Source organism: Halichondria panicea, chromosome 8 (genome assembly GCF_963675165.1).
Source record: "Halichondria panicea chromosome 8, odHalPani1.1, whole genome shotgun sequence".
NCBI lineage: Eukaryota > Metazoa > Porifera > Demospongiae > Suberitida > Halichondriidae > Halichondria > Halichondria panicea.
This window is the reverse complement of record NC_087384.1, coordinates 6,054,805-6,070,805: the sequence shown is the minus strand read 5'-3', so window position 1 is coordinate 6,070,805 and position 16,001 is coordinate 6,054,805. Positions and strand designations below refer to the sequence as shown.

The window sequence follows — 16,001 nt, the reverse complement described above, 5'->3', positions numbered from 1 at the left end:
GAACAAGTGACGCCACAATTTTAAATTCATGGTTGTAAAAACAAAAAGTGCATGACAAGACCATCATGCATGTGAGTACATTATACTTATAGTTTTTTCTGATTGTGATACCATAAATAAAATCCACAATGTGTGAGGAAATTTCTTTTATTCATATACGACAGTGACGATTTGATTCTCTTCAAGCATGAATAGGTGCTCATTTTGTAAGCAACACTGCATCCTGTATGATATATAAGTGCATGGTAATTAAAATCATATAATTATACTTAACATACAATTATTATATACCTGAATGATTTGGCCAATGGAAACGATCTACTAGACCTAGAAACCGACTGTGCCTGAAAAAGGGGGGCTCTCTATTCAAGCAGTATTGGTGCAGGTTGCAACTATTGTCGTATATGATGACTTCAGGTGCTGCAGATACAAGGGCATATAATTATATTATGCAATTGCATGCCGGAAGAGTTCAAAAATAATCATCCCGATATATATAGCATTTATACCTGATGAGAATCGTTCATATAAGATAGTGAAAGGAATGTTGGGGGATTCCTGAACTTCCATCAGTTGGAATCCATAGCAAATTCCTATACAATATTGATGCAAATTAATGTACCATAATTATTACTAGAATGTTTTGCGAGCATCAAACATTTGCGAATTTTGCGAGGGTTGATCAATAAAATCCGCAAAACCTAAATTATTACTAGTAAATACTTGCCAGAACACAATAGTTAGATCGCAAAGGGTCAAATTTTCTGCTGATTTGGCTCATTCGCAAAGGTTTTTCATCTGCAAAATATTCTAGTAATACGGTATAGAGGCGTAATAATTATAATTATCATGTATTGTCAGCATTACCATGCTGACAATACAGAGTAAATATCCCCGGTAGCAGTGATGGATGTCTTGAGCTTTTTTTTGTACATACAGAGGATTTAGAACTGTCAGCCTTATAAATCTTTCGTTTTCTTAGTGAAGGAAGCTTTGGAAAGTACGATATCATATCATCATCATTAATGTCAGTGTGGTCACCAGTACTAGACTCTGTGAAGTCTTGCGTAAATGGGGCTAATGATAATTCCACAAGCCTTTTTAGTATAGGCTGCAATGCTTCAGTGGGGTAAGAAGGAAGACATTCAATTAAAGTGAATAGTACTGGAGCTTCCTTTTGTAGAAAGGCCGTCTTTTTTGCATTTGACTTCAAGGAGCCAGAAGACTCCATTTCCTTTAGCATTTTGTGCACTTCTTCTGTAGGTGGTACCAAAGCACACACAGGTGATGCTGAACTGAGAGCTTGCAGTAAATTAATCCAGTGCTTGCAACAGGAGACAGCTGTATCAGCCTCGTTGACTTCTTTAGCTATTGTGGTGATAAGTTTGACCAAACTTGGTGCGTGCAAATGTAGTAATTCTAGAAGAGAAGTGAATTCATGCTGGCTTATACACTTCTTTGTAGTAAACATCTTCAGCTGCGTGCGTGTTGTCTTGTTGTTGATGTATATCCGATCATGGAAACTAGTGTTGAAAGAAAATAAATACAGTAACTTTTCAGCTGTCTGCATGATCCTAAACTTATCACAACAATAATTGCTGAATAAGTAAAACAGCTTTCGCCACACTGTATATGATTACTATGATGAGAGGCACCTTCTACAAATGGATTCAAGTTTTGAATAAATCTGTGCATGCATGCTTGGCAAGGTATTTATTTTGTCTTAGCTCAGGGAGGACTATCATTATATATATAATCATTATATACAGTGGTTGATTACATGGGAAAATTTGCACTTATCTTCCAGTACAGCTGATAGGGGATGAGGTTTTATGAACTCCAGAACCGTTGAGTTGGGACTTCCAGGGCATAAGGTCTTTTCTGAATGCTAAACAAGTAGCATCCATGACAACAATGGGTGGACAATCTCCACACGCAGTGCACTGAAATCCTACTTGATAATCAATGTCTAACCGGTCAAGAAAGGCATACCACGACAACCGATAGTGATTGTATGTAAACATATACTTATTAAACTGATCGCCGAATCCTGCATCTTCATGGTTTTTAACCAACACACAATACTGGGTATATATAGTTGTTCTGAAGAGGAAATGTATCGTTAATAGTCAAAGTGCACACACATGCAACATTAATTACCTTCCCAAAAGGAATTGATGCATAAAACCTCACAGAACTTCATAGGATACCAGGAACTTGCCCATAGTCACTAATCCTACTAGTTGGCCATCAAATTCTTTACATTTCTTACATCCTGAGCAATACCTAACATGCACTGTTTGGTCAATATAATAATTGTTATGGATTTATACTTCTAAAGCCACCTACCATTCGCATTGATAACTGTATTGAGCAGTATAATTTTGATCCGTACAGATTCCTGCTTGTCTTCTTCATCTCGTGTAAGCGTACTGCACACTTTACAATATGTGTCAACTGAGCCCAAAATAGAAGTGTTGTTTACAATGTTGAAGCGATCAGCTACAGTACATGCCAGTTGTTGAGACAATTCACTTGATAAATTGAACGGTATATACTGCTTGATGAAATTAAGGGACCGATACTGATGCACATGCACTTGTCTATTCTGCTGCACACTAGACAGATCTTTTGCAATTTTATTGAGGCAGTCATGTTTATCCTCATCCGGGCTATTCAATGCTTTCTCGACAATGTCCACATGTGAACTGTGCTGTTTATTGTACTTGCATGCATGTACAACAGTACAGACCCCTTAATTGTTTATCATCAATACGAACTTGTACAACACCATGGCCACTATATCAGCTCTTGTACATACCGCCTGCCCAATAGAGCATACAACCTGTAAATCATTATAATTATATAGTTGTGATTGGAGACGTACATGCATGCACAATAGTGTCCAACTTACCTCTGTGCCAACATTTATACTGTAGGAGGTGTCCTCCTTGTGAGGTTCGATATTCAAAGTATACGAATGATCTGAATGGGTATGAGGATAATTCATAAATATTAGCTGTGCATGCACTTTTAGAAGACATGTACCTGATAATTCTTGAGCTGATGTAATGTTGTGAATATTGTCAGTCTCTTGGATAATCAGTCTAGTTGGTTCGATGTGGATACATTCAGAGCCAACAATGCTTGTGAATGCATCATATGTGGAATCAACCGAAGTGGAGCAGCTATTTAGTAAGTTGCCACGTGCACTATCACAACTGCACCAGTATACCCACTGTATACCATCACTGAAGTGCAACCCACAGCGTGAGACGAAAAGAAACTCCATGCTCAGTGAAGTTAATAGATCAACAAACCAACCTACATGAATATAATTATACTTCATCTCTCTATAATTTTTATAATATTATATGCATGCAATTATACGCACGAAAAAGATAATATACTTACATTCAAAGAGGAATCGATTCTATTGATTCCCTGTATAACAAACGACCGGAGAGAGTTGTCCAATGAGTTGAAAGCACGCTGTTCATGTACACTGATGAGATATGCAGACAGCAATGGCACTGGAATTCCAGACGGCTTTGTTTCTGACTTTGAAACATTATCCTGCAATGGCATGATTGTAGAGATCTAATGTTTGAGTTTGTACGATTACCTGTACTTTGTATCCGGCTTGACTTATCTTATCAAAAGGCTCATTATGGCCCTCTTGGTCACTCCTGAATTGAGTTGACACGATTCCCTTTCCCTGAATAACTCGGTGCATTTTCTTGATCTGACCTACAAATTGAACGATATAATACACACTTGGGATTAATTTACTTCTTCGTGATCACTTAGCAATAGGTTGTGGATGGTACCGTATATTAGAGGATAGTTCTTTCTATTGCAAACTGCGAATGCATAATTCGCAATCGAAAGAGCATGCGCATGCATTTCGCAAGCAATCAGGCTTGTACATCAATATCGAATACCCGGCATTCATACCCATATAGCTAATTATGCTTTAATTCTTTTACTATAGGGTAGTGTTTCCTCTTCTTCTTTAACTTGTTTGAGCAAAATGAATATTTATCTTCGTTAGCCTCTCGAATCTGTTTCCATGAGTGGCTTATAACTGGATCATATAGGCCTTCTATAATTGATGACGTGTTTTATTGCCACGAGCTAGTGCATTTGTACATAGCACATGCACAATGATAGCTATACATTATTATAGCGACTCACTACATCAGTGTTGCAGATGTTGCATGAATGAATAGGAATCACCCATGCAGTGATACCCAACCAATTATACTGATTACTCATATACATGTCATTGGATACAATATATATATATATATAGATATACATGGGTATATATAATATACCCATGCACGGCAAATATCGTCATGGTCAATGTTGCTAGATTAAGAAAACCGATTCAGGATCATAGGCCTTCTATAATGATGACGATATGATTGATGGATGTTATAGAGGTCCAGGATAATTATATTTATTGTTCACCCAAAAATAGCAATATAATTATATAGATAGGAGAAGTATCAATTTCAGCCCCACTACGCCCCGTGTACGTATGTCGGGGTTTAGTGTGGATTTGCATGATCAATATCCTGGGAGCCTGGGTGAAATCAAATCGCCTCTTTCCCTCCCATATACCCCCACTTCATAACCTCGGGATTTGACTATACACGCGTGCATGTGCTATACACTTCTCTCCATGGATATTGCTGTTGTAAGTTTGTATACTAAGGAACTCAAATTCTCACCCTATATTCCGCACCTCAGGGTTACCAAAACCCCACTATGTCCTACAGGGGGAGGGCAGTGGGGACTGACATGGATCGGTGCATAATTCACTTGTGTATGGTATCACTATTTTTTATATATAGATCTAGACTGAGGCTCAGTATCACTGTTGCTCACCGAGAATTCAAAGTCATCTTGTTCATTGCCTGTGGCAGCCTGCTCTTCATTAGAATCAGTCATTATACAGCCTAAGTCTAGATCTATAGAATTAAGCCAGAAAGATCAGAGTTCATTAGATGTCATAATCAGCACCGCAGCCAGGTTTAAATCAACCACATCAAATAGCAAAGTTTATGCAACAACACCCACACACACATATTCAAAAGATGGAGCTGTTCAACATTTTGAATGGTGTCTAACCACAGGATGTCAGGTCCCACACTGAGGCAGCATGCACTGTATGTAATAGTAGTCAATAACTGGAGAAACATAATTATTTTCTTACCTGCATGGATTGGTCCATCGAATTTCCAGGAATAATTTTTATGATATACTTATACGATGGGGCCCCATGCAGTTATCTCGTTTAATTGATGCCAATGGAGCCACCAAACTTGGAAAGTTGAAACCAACACAATAAATGCAAGCTGCATAAAAACTCTTTTCTTACCCCTGTTGTCTGTTGGTTTACCCAATTTCTAGAAACTGGAAACTTTAATAGATCAACAAGCAGGTTTTCAATGCTAAAGGAGCCACCAAACATTGAAATGAGTATACATGAAATCAAGCTGCATGAACTATTTCTTGCTTGTCGTCCAAGGACGTTGGTCCATCCAGTTTCCATAAACAGGTAACCTTATGGACCAACGAGCAGGTTTTCCAGTTTAATGATGCCAAAGGAGACACCAAGCTTTGAAATGAGCTCAAACACATTAAATTATGCATTCAAGCTGCGTGAACTATTTTCTCACTTGTCGTTCAGGTCGTTGGTCCACCTATAGTTTCCAGAAATAGGAAACCTTATGGACCAACAAGCAGGTTTTGATGCCAACGGAGATACTAAGCTTTGAAACGAGCTGACACCAATCTGATACCAACATGGAACACATTAAATTATGCATTCAAGCTGCGTGAACTATTTTCTTACTTGTCGTCCAGGCCGTTGGTCCACCTAATTTCCAGAAAAAGGAAACCTTATGGACCAACAAGCAAGTTTTCTTTTAATTGATGCCAATGGAGACACTAAACTTTGAAAAATGAGCTGTGACACCAGCCTGGAACACATTATTCAAGCTGCGCGACTATTTTCTTACTTGCCGTCCAGGTCGTTGGTCCACCTAGTTTCCAGAAACAGCCTCCTATGGACCAACAAGCAGGTTTTTCTGATGCCAACGAACCCCTGCAAGCTTTGAAATGAGCTGCCCACCTAGAACACTTTATGCAAGCTGGGTGAATTCTTTTACCAGTCGTCCAGGCAGTTGGTCCATGCACCTAATTTTAATAGGCCCCTTAATGGACCAACCAGCAGGTTTTAATGATGCCTGGAGCAATCAAGCAAGTGTAACATGCAACACTGTTTGCTGTAGATCCTGTGAACAGAAGTTTGCAATGAAACGGATAAAGAAACTGGCAAACTGTAGGGCAACTCGGTAGAACCAGACATGCATTAAAAATTAAAATGTGCATGCAGCCTTCCATATCCTTTTGCTTCAAGACATAGTACATGCTGCAGGGGGTACTTTATATAACCATATTTCTGTGCTCTATTATCTATGATATAACTAATCTATATATCTCTAGCTAGCTGTGTGTGGTATCAGCTTGTTGTGTGGTATCAGCTTGTTGTGTGAGCCCCACCCACCATGCAAGCTCTCAAGCCTCTATGACGTAATCTACCGTTGGTCCATTTATCAGAGTCCATTGCCACATTCTGGAAAGTGTAATACCTCCTTTGCACAAAGTAGCCCCTCCCACTATTATTTTGCAAAAGACAGAGGTCCAATTGACCCTTTTCCATAATTATTGCAATAAAAGATCATTAATTAATATACAAGAAGTAAAGTAAAAAAATACACACAATAATAGTCTAATTTTCTATTCAGTAGTGTTGAGTAGTGAGCACACTTGCTTGGCTTGGTCATTGCAGCCACAATCTAACAAAGCTTGTAGTAGAACTTGATACGTAGCTGTTCCACTGAGTAGAGCCTTAGATTTCCATTTCTTAAGACAGTTCAATCTCATCATTTCTATATTCCGATTATTATATTCGATAGCTTCAATCTCAGCTGCCGTTAATCCCAGCCGCGTTGCTACTAGCTCCCATTTTTCCAGCTGCTGTGAAATCTTTAATATATGGTCATCGCTGCACTCTATATTCACGTTTTTGCACGTCAATCTATTACTTAATGGTAGGGCATCTACTTTAAAATGTGTAGTATGTGACAGAGTTTGTTCAAAATATATATATACACTTAGACACACATGCAGTATATCTACACATGATGATCGACAGTCTCTATCTTCATACGCTTTCTCTGTCATTCTGTTTTCAGCAATTTTATAGCCTTCCATGTATATATCTGTCCCTTGGGCAACTGGTGGTGATAATGTTGTCAGTTGTGGTGATATGTTTTCTGTTGTGGTGATAATTGTGGTGGAAATTGGCTGGTAGATCTAATGACTGTTTTTCGACTTTTATAAACAACCGCCCATGCGTAACACTCCTCCCCCTTTACCTTCAAAAGAACTGTATTCTGAGCCTAATTTGAAGAATTCCAATCCCACGTCAACCCCATGCCAAGATTGGCCATGAATATATTATAATGATCGTGTATCAATAATTATATTCATGACCAATTGTAAGCACGACAGCACAGTGACATTCAAAAAGCCTTAATTTTGTCAATCTCAATCCTTGATCTGATCATAGATTCAATCTATGATATTATGTTTGGCCAGGTCGGAATTCTGACCTGGCCAAAAAAGTTCATACTGCTCAGACAGTCTCTCCCGGCCTACAGCGCATCCAGTCTAGAGAGTAGAATACACAATCATGCATGTGTTTCCTATGTAAGAAAATAATTGTATACTGATACCATTGACTTGTGTAGGTGAATGAATAAGCTATGACATTATAATAGTTAGACTTATATACTAATGCGCATGCGCAAACGTACCTCGCCCTCGAGGCTTGACTACAATACAATTACTTGTCCCATAGTATAGTATACCTCCTCTGAGGCACTTTTCCCCATATACTTTCCATGTAAATCTTTATTAACTAGAGTCTATGTATGTTATAGTTATATTATTGACTGGTTGACTAGTAATTATGACTTATAACCAACCAATGCCGAGGGCGTATCCCGACTAACTCCAGAGGTGGGTTGGCTAATTCGGATTAGAACCCGGATTAGGCCCGTTTACACAAACGAGGATAGGTTTAATTGTTACGCATGCATGCACAAGCGAGGTATACGCCTTAATCGGATTCCAACCCTGATTAAAGGAAAAACAGGGGGCTTATACCTCATGCACAAACCCAGCACACTATCCAACTAGACACACTCCGCTCTCTCTCTCTTTGCTGTTACCTAAAGCACCATATGCATGACGTGTATTCTCAACTATTGTGCATTGCGGTATCACGGTAAATTTGGTTACTTAGGAATGCGGAATGAATGAATCTAATTATAATCGCATGCTTTGGGCATGCTTTTGCATGCTGAGACGTTTTTCGCTGACACCCCATGGGATTAGCCTGGGAAAACACCTTGAAACAAGCAACGGGGGAGAGCCATACCGTCCCGAACGTCATACACGGGTCTATTATGATCCAATACATGTGATAAGTGTACAATCGGTAAGTGTTGAAAAAAGTGTGAATTTTCTTTTTCTTAAATTTTGTGCCAAAAAAGACATAGATCTAAATAGTTTTGTCACGAAAACGCTTGGGTAATCAATATATATATCCCTTGAATTTACCAATTTGAAATTCTAGATCTTTGCCTCCATATGATTAAAAATCAAGTAGTAATTTAAGGTCTCCTAGGTCAATGATCTATTTCTGTCATTATAGACAACCTGGTCGTTGGCTTACCTTTCTCAGTGAATTTACAACACTGCCGTAATAATTTTGACAATTTTTTTGTTACTGCAACGTACAGGGGATTGCTGTATGTATGTACATGTATATACATATTGCTATTTTGGCAAATGAATACTCTTGAGGCATGTAAATGTTGCTATCTTATGCATCACAGACGAACCTACCGGTTAGCTGGGGAAGCTGTTCAATCAGATAGCTGGCAATCTGGGTATAATTATTATAAGTCTTCCTCTGCTGACCTCAATGGTGACATGATAATTCATGAGGCTAGGTAATACCCAGGGATTTCCCGTTAAAATTGCGGGGAGAACCCTGGGTAAAGTTTATCATCTGACGACATCAATGGTGACATAATTATAATTTCTACAACACTGACTGTACAGCATCTTTGCAGAGGTGAGGGCAAACTATACTTGTCCAAAAAGATCCAACTTATGTACCATAATTATTGCGAGCAATTTTATAGTCTTCCATGTTTTAGTCTCTTAGGCAAGGTGGTCAGTGGTGATATGTTTTCTGTTGTGGTGATAATTGTGGTGGAAATTGTTGGTTTAATGATACAAAACTGTTTTTCATCGGATGTGACCATGCAGTCTATATTGTAAACTTTTATTCTTTTATAGAGTCTCCAGTTTCCAAGGCTATCATTCCATACCTGCAAGCAGAATGAGGTAATGATAAATATTAAGGATTCGGTATTCATATGTTTTAATTCTTGTTGCCCAGTGAGTGGGCAGATCAAAGCAATCCAGTGCTCAGTATATGGCATGTTGCATCACTGCCATGGCTACCATATATTGCACTGCATTAATGGCATAATGCACTGGATTATATGCACTTGCACTGTAAAAAAGAGATATCCATTTGGGACTTATGCCCCATCCCACCCAATAACTCATTTGGTCCGTTTTATAGGCTACTACTAGTGGGAAGAACACCTAAAAATTTACTATGGAATTCAAAACTAATGAATACACTAAATTCCTTCAAAACACATGTCTTTTATTACGATTTATATGACCAGTCAGACGAGTTTAACGTCATTGGGCAACAAGTTAGTTATTGCAGGCGCCCTCGTGCAACATGCCATATATTGCACTGGATGACATAATAACTAATACATATATATTTTACTTGAAACACATCACCATGCAATTTCCTGGAAGTGCAATAATTATGTATTCATGACATAACGGCAAAACATACAAGCTCATCTTTTTTTAGTAAATTGTACAGTGGACGAGAAGGTCACCCGCCTCTGCCTACCGCCACAATTAATCGCACAGGCTTAAATTCTTAGCACTCGCAAGAGTTTTGTTAACCGTGCGTGCTTAAATCTAAGCGCTCGCGGTAGGCACATTAAATGCACACGGTTAAACAAAGAACCGCCAACAAATGTTCAGGTCAGTGTGCACAAGGTCAAAGGTCAATGAATTATGTCCGCATTCTAAGTATTCCTTGGCCCACTATATATCGCTGCAATGAGTTATATTCGGTCTTAGAGCTACCTTGAAGGGTGTAAAGGAATCACTAGCATAATATATAGTGAGACCAAATCCAACTCACCTGCATCAAATGGCCATTTCAACAGAAGTAATACGTGCGTTAATTAGAATGCAGACATGATTCATTGACCTTTGACCTTGTGCAGACTGACCTGAACATTAACTTTGTTGGCAGTTTTTGTTTAACCGTGTGCATTTAATATTTAATGCGTGGGCATTAGGAATAACTGCGCGTGCCTACCGCAAGCGTTTAATAATTGTGGCGGTAGGCGGAGGCGGGTGACCCTTCAGTTCTAGGACACCGTAAATTAGGGTTACGTGATATATAACTTTTTTAGAAATCTGAAACTCGTGTTAGAAGTCCAGGAATTTCTTAGACCAGTAATTAATCGCACAGGAGGTGCACGCCCACGATCGGCCATGAATACCGCATACGTAAGCGCAGCCTGGACCTGAGACTACAGGAGGTACGACATCCGCGAGTCAAAGGAAGTGTTTTAGACTCACTAGTTATCTCCAGGTCAATCGACTGACTAGCGATAGGCTAGCCTTGAATCCATGTTGATTGATTAAAATATACCTATTTTAATCGGCCTGGATTTGAGGCTATATAGTTAGGCCGACTAGCGCTAGTGCGTCCCACTGCATAGAACGCATACGCTTCTTGTTATTTCCTTGTCAATCCTTAATCTAATTGATTAGGTGGGAATTTCGACCTAGCCAAAAAGTTCAGACTTGCTCAGACGGGAAGGGCGGCTGATTCATGCAGGATTCAGCAGGAGTGCATTCATGATACTATCATGGGACGCAGCGTGCCGTGCACCATAACTGTGCGTGCGGGGTGTCAGCAAAAAGCTGAGGTTATTCATTAATTCCACATTCCAAGTTTTAATAAAATTATTCATGATACTGACTCTTGATAGACCACCTTGCAGAGGAGGTATATGACAAGCATGCGCCTAAAGCAGCACTTTCAGAGTGTCAACGAAATTCATGTAGGAGCACATGAAATACCCCTGGAAATACCCTGGGGATTTCCAGGTAGCAGCGTTTGTGTTGACAGTGCACAACTTTAAATTAATTTAATTCATCAGTGAGTCTACATGGGGCTTTTATATTTGCATGCATGGGGAGACTCTAGGTAGTCTCCCGAGTTTATCATCTGCTGACCATCAAATGGTGTGACATAATATAATTTAGCTCATAAGGAGATGCACGCATGCAGTAATACAGTAGAACATCGATTATCCGGACACCTTGGTTCCAGAAGCAGGCCAGATAAGTGAATATGCCGGATAATCGAATAGATAAACCACGCCTTGATCCACCCACTTTATTGATAAACAGCAGTGCCACATGGTTTTCTGCGCATGCGCAGAAAATAAGCATGCATATCTCCATGGTAACAGCTGCAACGCGCGTGCGCATTTGAGGGACACGCCCATTTTCTGAATTATTTAATCTTAAAAAGAAAACTGCCAAGCCGGATAATCGAGGTTCTACTGTAATATCCTAATGGTAAATCCACCCGCAACACACACACCTATATTAATTGTTGTACCATGTTGAAGTAATCGATCGATCCCCTATACATGCATGCACTAAAGTATAATTTACATATTATGTACCCATGCAGTCAGCAAATGAATCAACACCAGTGTGACCTCTCTTGTATAATTAATCGTTCCTTGTGTCAATCATTCATATGCATGCATTTGCGAACACACACAAAAAAATTGTTCATAGATCAAGTCTGTCTTATTAAAAGTGTCTTCTACCGGACCCCTGAGGCCTGGAGAAAGAGATCGGTGGCGGATCTAAAAAGTGGTAGTAGGTATAGGTGCTGAGCAAGGCAAGGAGCCTTCCCTAAAAAAACCTATGGCCCTTTTGACGTCATTTTCCGTGGGTGCGATGTCAGTGTGACATTTACTTATTACGTGTGGTCTGCAAGTGACTGCACTCTATATTATACTTGTCAAGTCTAGTCGTTAATTTTAGTCTACCGCTTCGAGTCAAAGCCGCGTGTACATGTATAAGCCCAACGTGCAGGTTCAAGTTCTTAGCTTTTGCTCATTTTTATTCGACAACGAAGCTTTAACAAAAAAAACGTGATCTACCTTGTTGTGTTGAGGCTAGCCATGGTACAAACACAGCGCTATTGCATCCAGGTGAGCGCAGGCTCAGAACGACGGACAGACAGACAGACAGACAGACAGACAGACAGACACATGCACTACTATAATCTGAGTCGACGCGGCCTCAGGTTAATTAACAAACAGAACATGTATAGTATGCGATGGAATACTTGCTACACCAGTGGCGTAGGAAGCACGGGTGCTCAAAGTGCTGGAGCACCCCCTTATCTCAAGCTACCTTACCTACTTGCTCCATGAAGCTAGCTAGCTTGATATAGCAGCTACCTAGAAGTCGAGCTATAGTAGCTAGCTAGCTCAGTATATATTAGTTACTGAGCTAGCTATACTAGCATAGTTACGTACACAGTACAAAGGTCAGCTAGATGAACCACATCGTAGATATCTCTTATAAAGAGCAAGCATATTGCAAATCTGCAATGGCAAGTAAACAAGCAAGTCTTCTCTCATTTTAAGTTTCCATGAACAGCTACTAAAGAGGGTAGCTAGACTATAGATCAAGTGTAATTGGATCCTAAAATAGACATGCTGTCTAACTGCCGAACGTTCGTTTTCTTCACTGAAACATTCCTCCAAAGTACAATGACACAATGCAATCTTTTTTTATTGTATACTTAACAGATTCTATAGTATATAGCAGAACTCACGTAGAATTAAATTTTAATACTGATAATTTTATACCAAATTTGCTCAGATTTAATCTCCGGGAATGTAGAATGCCAAAATTTCCAGCACCCCCTTACAAAAACATTTTCCTACTCCTCTGTACACTAGTATACTCACATGTTTCTGGAGTGCTGTCCCTGCTGTAGAGTCCTTGCCACCTGCTGAGCTCTGAACTGAGCCTCTAGCCGTGAGAACATCCCCCCGGCCATACCAGCCTCTCCGATCTTGTTGGAGAGGGTCAGTCAGATGTCTCTCATCTGTGCATGGGGTGGAGGGGAGAAAACAGTATAGTGATTTAATATGGTAATGGTAAATGTGCCTACATGCAGTGCATGCTTATTGCTTAGGAAAAGTGATGACCTTTTTTTTAGTAACATTTTAACTGTTTTCATTTTTGTAACCCTTCACAACATTCCTGGATCCGCCACTGGTATATAGAATCGGCAAATATTAATTCAGTCAGGTGGTACTACATGTACACACTGCAGCAGTCTCTGTAGTACTCACTACTGACCTGACGGCAATGGTCACACGTGAGTGTGTTGACGGCCCCTCACAGCCTCCAGTATAGGTCCCTATAGGAGTGAGCGTCAGCCCCTAGCTCTCGTTGCTGCAATGACTGGATGTGTTTGTTGATGTCCCAGGATGAGTATGCCTTGTGGGAGTACACCACTCGCTCGCCCATGTTACAGGGTGCAGCCACCACACACAACAGATTGTCATGGCAATAATCCAGACACAATTAACTCAACCTGGAGGTAATGTTATAGGCAATCAAAATTTTCTCATTAGCTGTGCCAGCAAATACACCAAAAATAAAATTATTTTAGTGGCCTGTACATGTGTGATGATATTGCTCAGCTTGCACTAATCACAATAATTTATAGGACATTTGTCTAGTTCTAGTTAATTTTGCTGATCTCTTGGAAATTGCATGAAAGCAACACTAGTTTTACACTGGCTACCTTTATTACAGTTGACCTCACCAGAGTGTCCATCTTGAGGAAGTCTGAGGAGATGAGGATGGAGATAGCGTTGCCATGCAGGCTCTAGGACGGGGGTCTCTTGAGGTTCCTCCAGTCTCTCACCACACGGACCCTCCAACAGACCTCTCTTTGTGTATCTAGAGTGTGTGGGGGAGGGGGCTGTCTGTTAGATTATAAACAATCTATATTGTGACTATTTCTGCTAAACTTGTAAAATAGCTAGTGCACTTAATATCTGCCATGGATGGTCACTGTTAGAATTAGGTTGTTTTGTTAACAACCTATTACTATTGAAATATTATGGGTTAATTGTTATCCTAACATATAAGCTTGACCTAATATTATTGCCATAAGTAGTGCATACATCCAACCTTCGTATGTACTATTAATATACTTTTTAACTGCGGCCCTCACCTCATGAGCCAGTCGAACACAGGCACGTCACAGTGCACACTGATGTCCACCTCATCCCAGAGCTGTGTGTCAGAGGAGGAGAGGTACTCGGCAAAGTAGTGCATCTCCCTCACTAAGATCTCACGGGGGCACATAAAGTCCTTCTTCACTGCAAGGAGAGGGGAGGATAATGTGAGCTCTTCAGGATGTGGATAATGCATGCATGCATGTACATACATAGCACTATACTGTGAAAGTACATGTAATAATTATGAAACTGCATGTGTGTGTGTCTAGATATAGAACACATACATGGAGCTCACGTTTCTTTGCGTCATCACAAACATGGATGACCATGTTAAGTCCATGCTCACCCACAGAGGTGGTGGTCCTATGGGGAGATTAAGCAAGTCAGGTGATGAACATTAATATACTCACTTGATGGTGGTTGAGCTGCCTCCACTCTCAATAGTCGTGGCTGATCCTTCAGCTGATATTTGAGTTGATGTAGACCTGTATTAGGAAAGAGATCCAGTAAACAAGTGGGAGTACACACAAAATTAATTCCAAACAGAAAGTTCTACACATCATATCACTTGTATCTATCCATTACACTGCATAACATACCCATTTACGGCATTTCCAGCAGATTCCTTGGCAGTCTTCCCCTCCTCCTCCCTCACATCACTCCTCTGCCCACCTCCTCTCAGCACAGCTGCACTGTTGGTACCATTCAGCATCATCTGACAGAAATTAGCCACGAAATTCCCCCCATTTCTCTCAGCGACCCCCGTAAGGGGTCTACTGGGACTGTTCTCAGTGAAATTCTTGGAGCGTTCTGATAACACACTGGGTGGCCGAGAGGTCGAGTGATGGGTGTGATCTTGTACAGAGTTGTGGGCGTGTCTGTTTGATGGCTGATTGAGCATGGAGCGGACTAGTTTGCTGATTTGCTTCCGACCGTGGCTTGAGATGAGTCGACCAGTAGCAGTCAGTCCTGAAAGATCACCAGCCACTGTACTGTTGGTCAGTCGAAGCTCTTCCCACCTCTGAGCACACTACAGTGTGAACATTACATACATGCATACACTAGCTCTAAAGCTTTGAGCATATAATTATATCTAGATTATATCTACATAGCTAGATCTAGCTACAACTGTATAGGTGCAAACAATTGTTCACAGCTAAAATACCTCTAAATGAATAGAATGCACTTCTTGAAATACAATAGCAATGCAGCTACTGTACTAAGTACCTGCTGTGGAGTGGTTCCTGGCACTAGCTTGGCTATGTTGTCCCAAATCCTGGGGTTGGAGGTGTGGAAGTCAGCAGAGTTCATGAAGGTCCTCAGCATGAGGTCCAGAGCTACTGCTCTAGAGGCTGGACCGCTTCTTGGGTAAGCCATTCTCCAATCTGGGAATTAATTTGCAAGGTAGCCCCTCCCACTATTTGCAATGTACTTTTTTACAGT

General features: G+C 40.3%; 1 protein-coding gene and 2 long non-coding RNA genes across 10 annotated transcripts; all 3 read right to left on the bottom strand.

Moving 5' to 3' along the window:
- Nucleotides 1-3: 3 nt before the first annotated feature.
- On the bottom strand, nucleotides 4-1,793 carry LOC135340452 (uncharacterized). Its single transcript, XR_010396369.1, has 4 exons — nucleotides 868-1,793; nucleotides 510-593; nucleotides 292-420; nucleotides 4-223 (listed from the first exon to the last, which is right to left on the bottom strand). It is a non-coding gene; the product is annotated as an uncharacterized LOC135340452 (long non-coding RNA).
- An 8-nt stretch (nucleotides 1,794-1,801) lies between these two features.
- On the bottom strand, nucleotides 1,802-5,409 carry LOC135340448 (uncharacterized). 7 transcript variants are annotated; one of them, XR_010396358.1, is made up of 10 exons: nucleotides 5,225-5,409; nucleotides 5,095-5,175; nucleotides 4,897-4,979; nucleotides 3,990-4,105; nucleotides 3,415-3,750; nucleotides 3,049-3,324; nucleotides 2,915-2,985; nucleotides 2,350-2,845; nucleotides 2,161-2,296; nucleotides 1,802-2,103 (listed from the first exon to the last, which is right to left on the bottom strand). It is a non-coding gene; the product is annotated as an uncharacterized LOC135340448 (long non-coding RNA). The 7 variants fall into 7 exon arrangements; XR_010396360.1 differs by having other exon boundaries at nucleotides 3,415-3,576; nucleotides 3,626-3,750; nucleotides 4,897-5,409; XR_010396357.1 differs by having other exon boundaries at nucleotides 5,095-5,409.
- A 3,735-nt stretch (nucleotides 5,410-9,144) lies between these two features.
- Nucleotides 9,145-15,936, bottom strand: LOC135340419 (SANT and BTB domain regulator of class switch recombination-like). 2 transcript variants are annotated; one of them, XM_064536769.1, is made up of 9 exons: nucleotides 15,786-15,936; nucleotides 15,158-15,588; nucleotides 14,969-15,043; nucleotides 14,854-14,921; nucleotides 14,552-14,699; nucleotides 14,138-14,274; nucleotides 13,666-13,903; nucleotides 13,269-13,408; nucleotides 9,145-9,482 (listed from the first exon to the last, which is right to left on the bottom strand). In XM_064536769.1, the coding sequence occupies exons 1-7, from the start codon at nucleotides 15,933-15,935 to the stop codon at nucleotides 13,899-13,901; spliced, it is 1,014 nt and encodes a 337-aa protein (XP_064392839.1). In that variant the 5' UTR covers nucleotide 15,936; the 3' UTR covers nucleotides 9,145-9,482; nucleotides 13,269-13,408; nucleotides 13,666-13,898. The 2 variants fall into 2 exon arrangements, with proteins under 2 accessions (XP_064392839.1, XP_064392840.1); XM_064536770.1 differs by lacking the exon at nucleotides 13,269-13,408 and having other exon boundaries at nucleotides 9,147-9,482.
- Nucleotides 15,937-16,001: the final 65 nt, after the last annotated feature.

Excerpts from the sequence above, each read along its gene's own strand:
- LOC135340419 (XM_064536769.1), bottom strand. The coding sequence starts at position 15,935 with ATGGCTTACCCAAGAAGCGGTCCAGCCTCTAGAGCAGTAGCTCTGGAC. Across the intron at positions 15,589-15,785 it reads CAGGAACCACTCCACAGCAG|TGTGCTCAGAGGTGGGAAGA; the intron begins GTACTTAGTACA and ends TTCACACTGTAG. Across the intron at positions 15,044-15,157 it reads GCTGGAAATGCCGTAAATGG|GTCTACATCAACTCAAATAT; the intron begins GTATGTTATGCA and ends TTCCTAATACAG.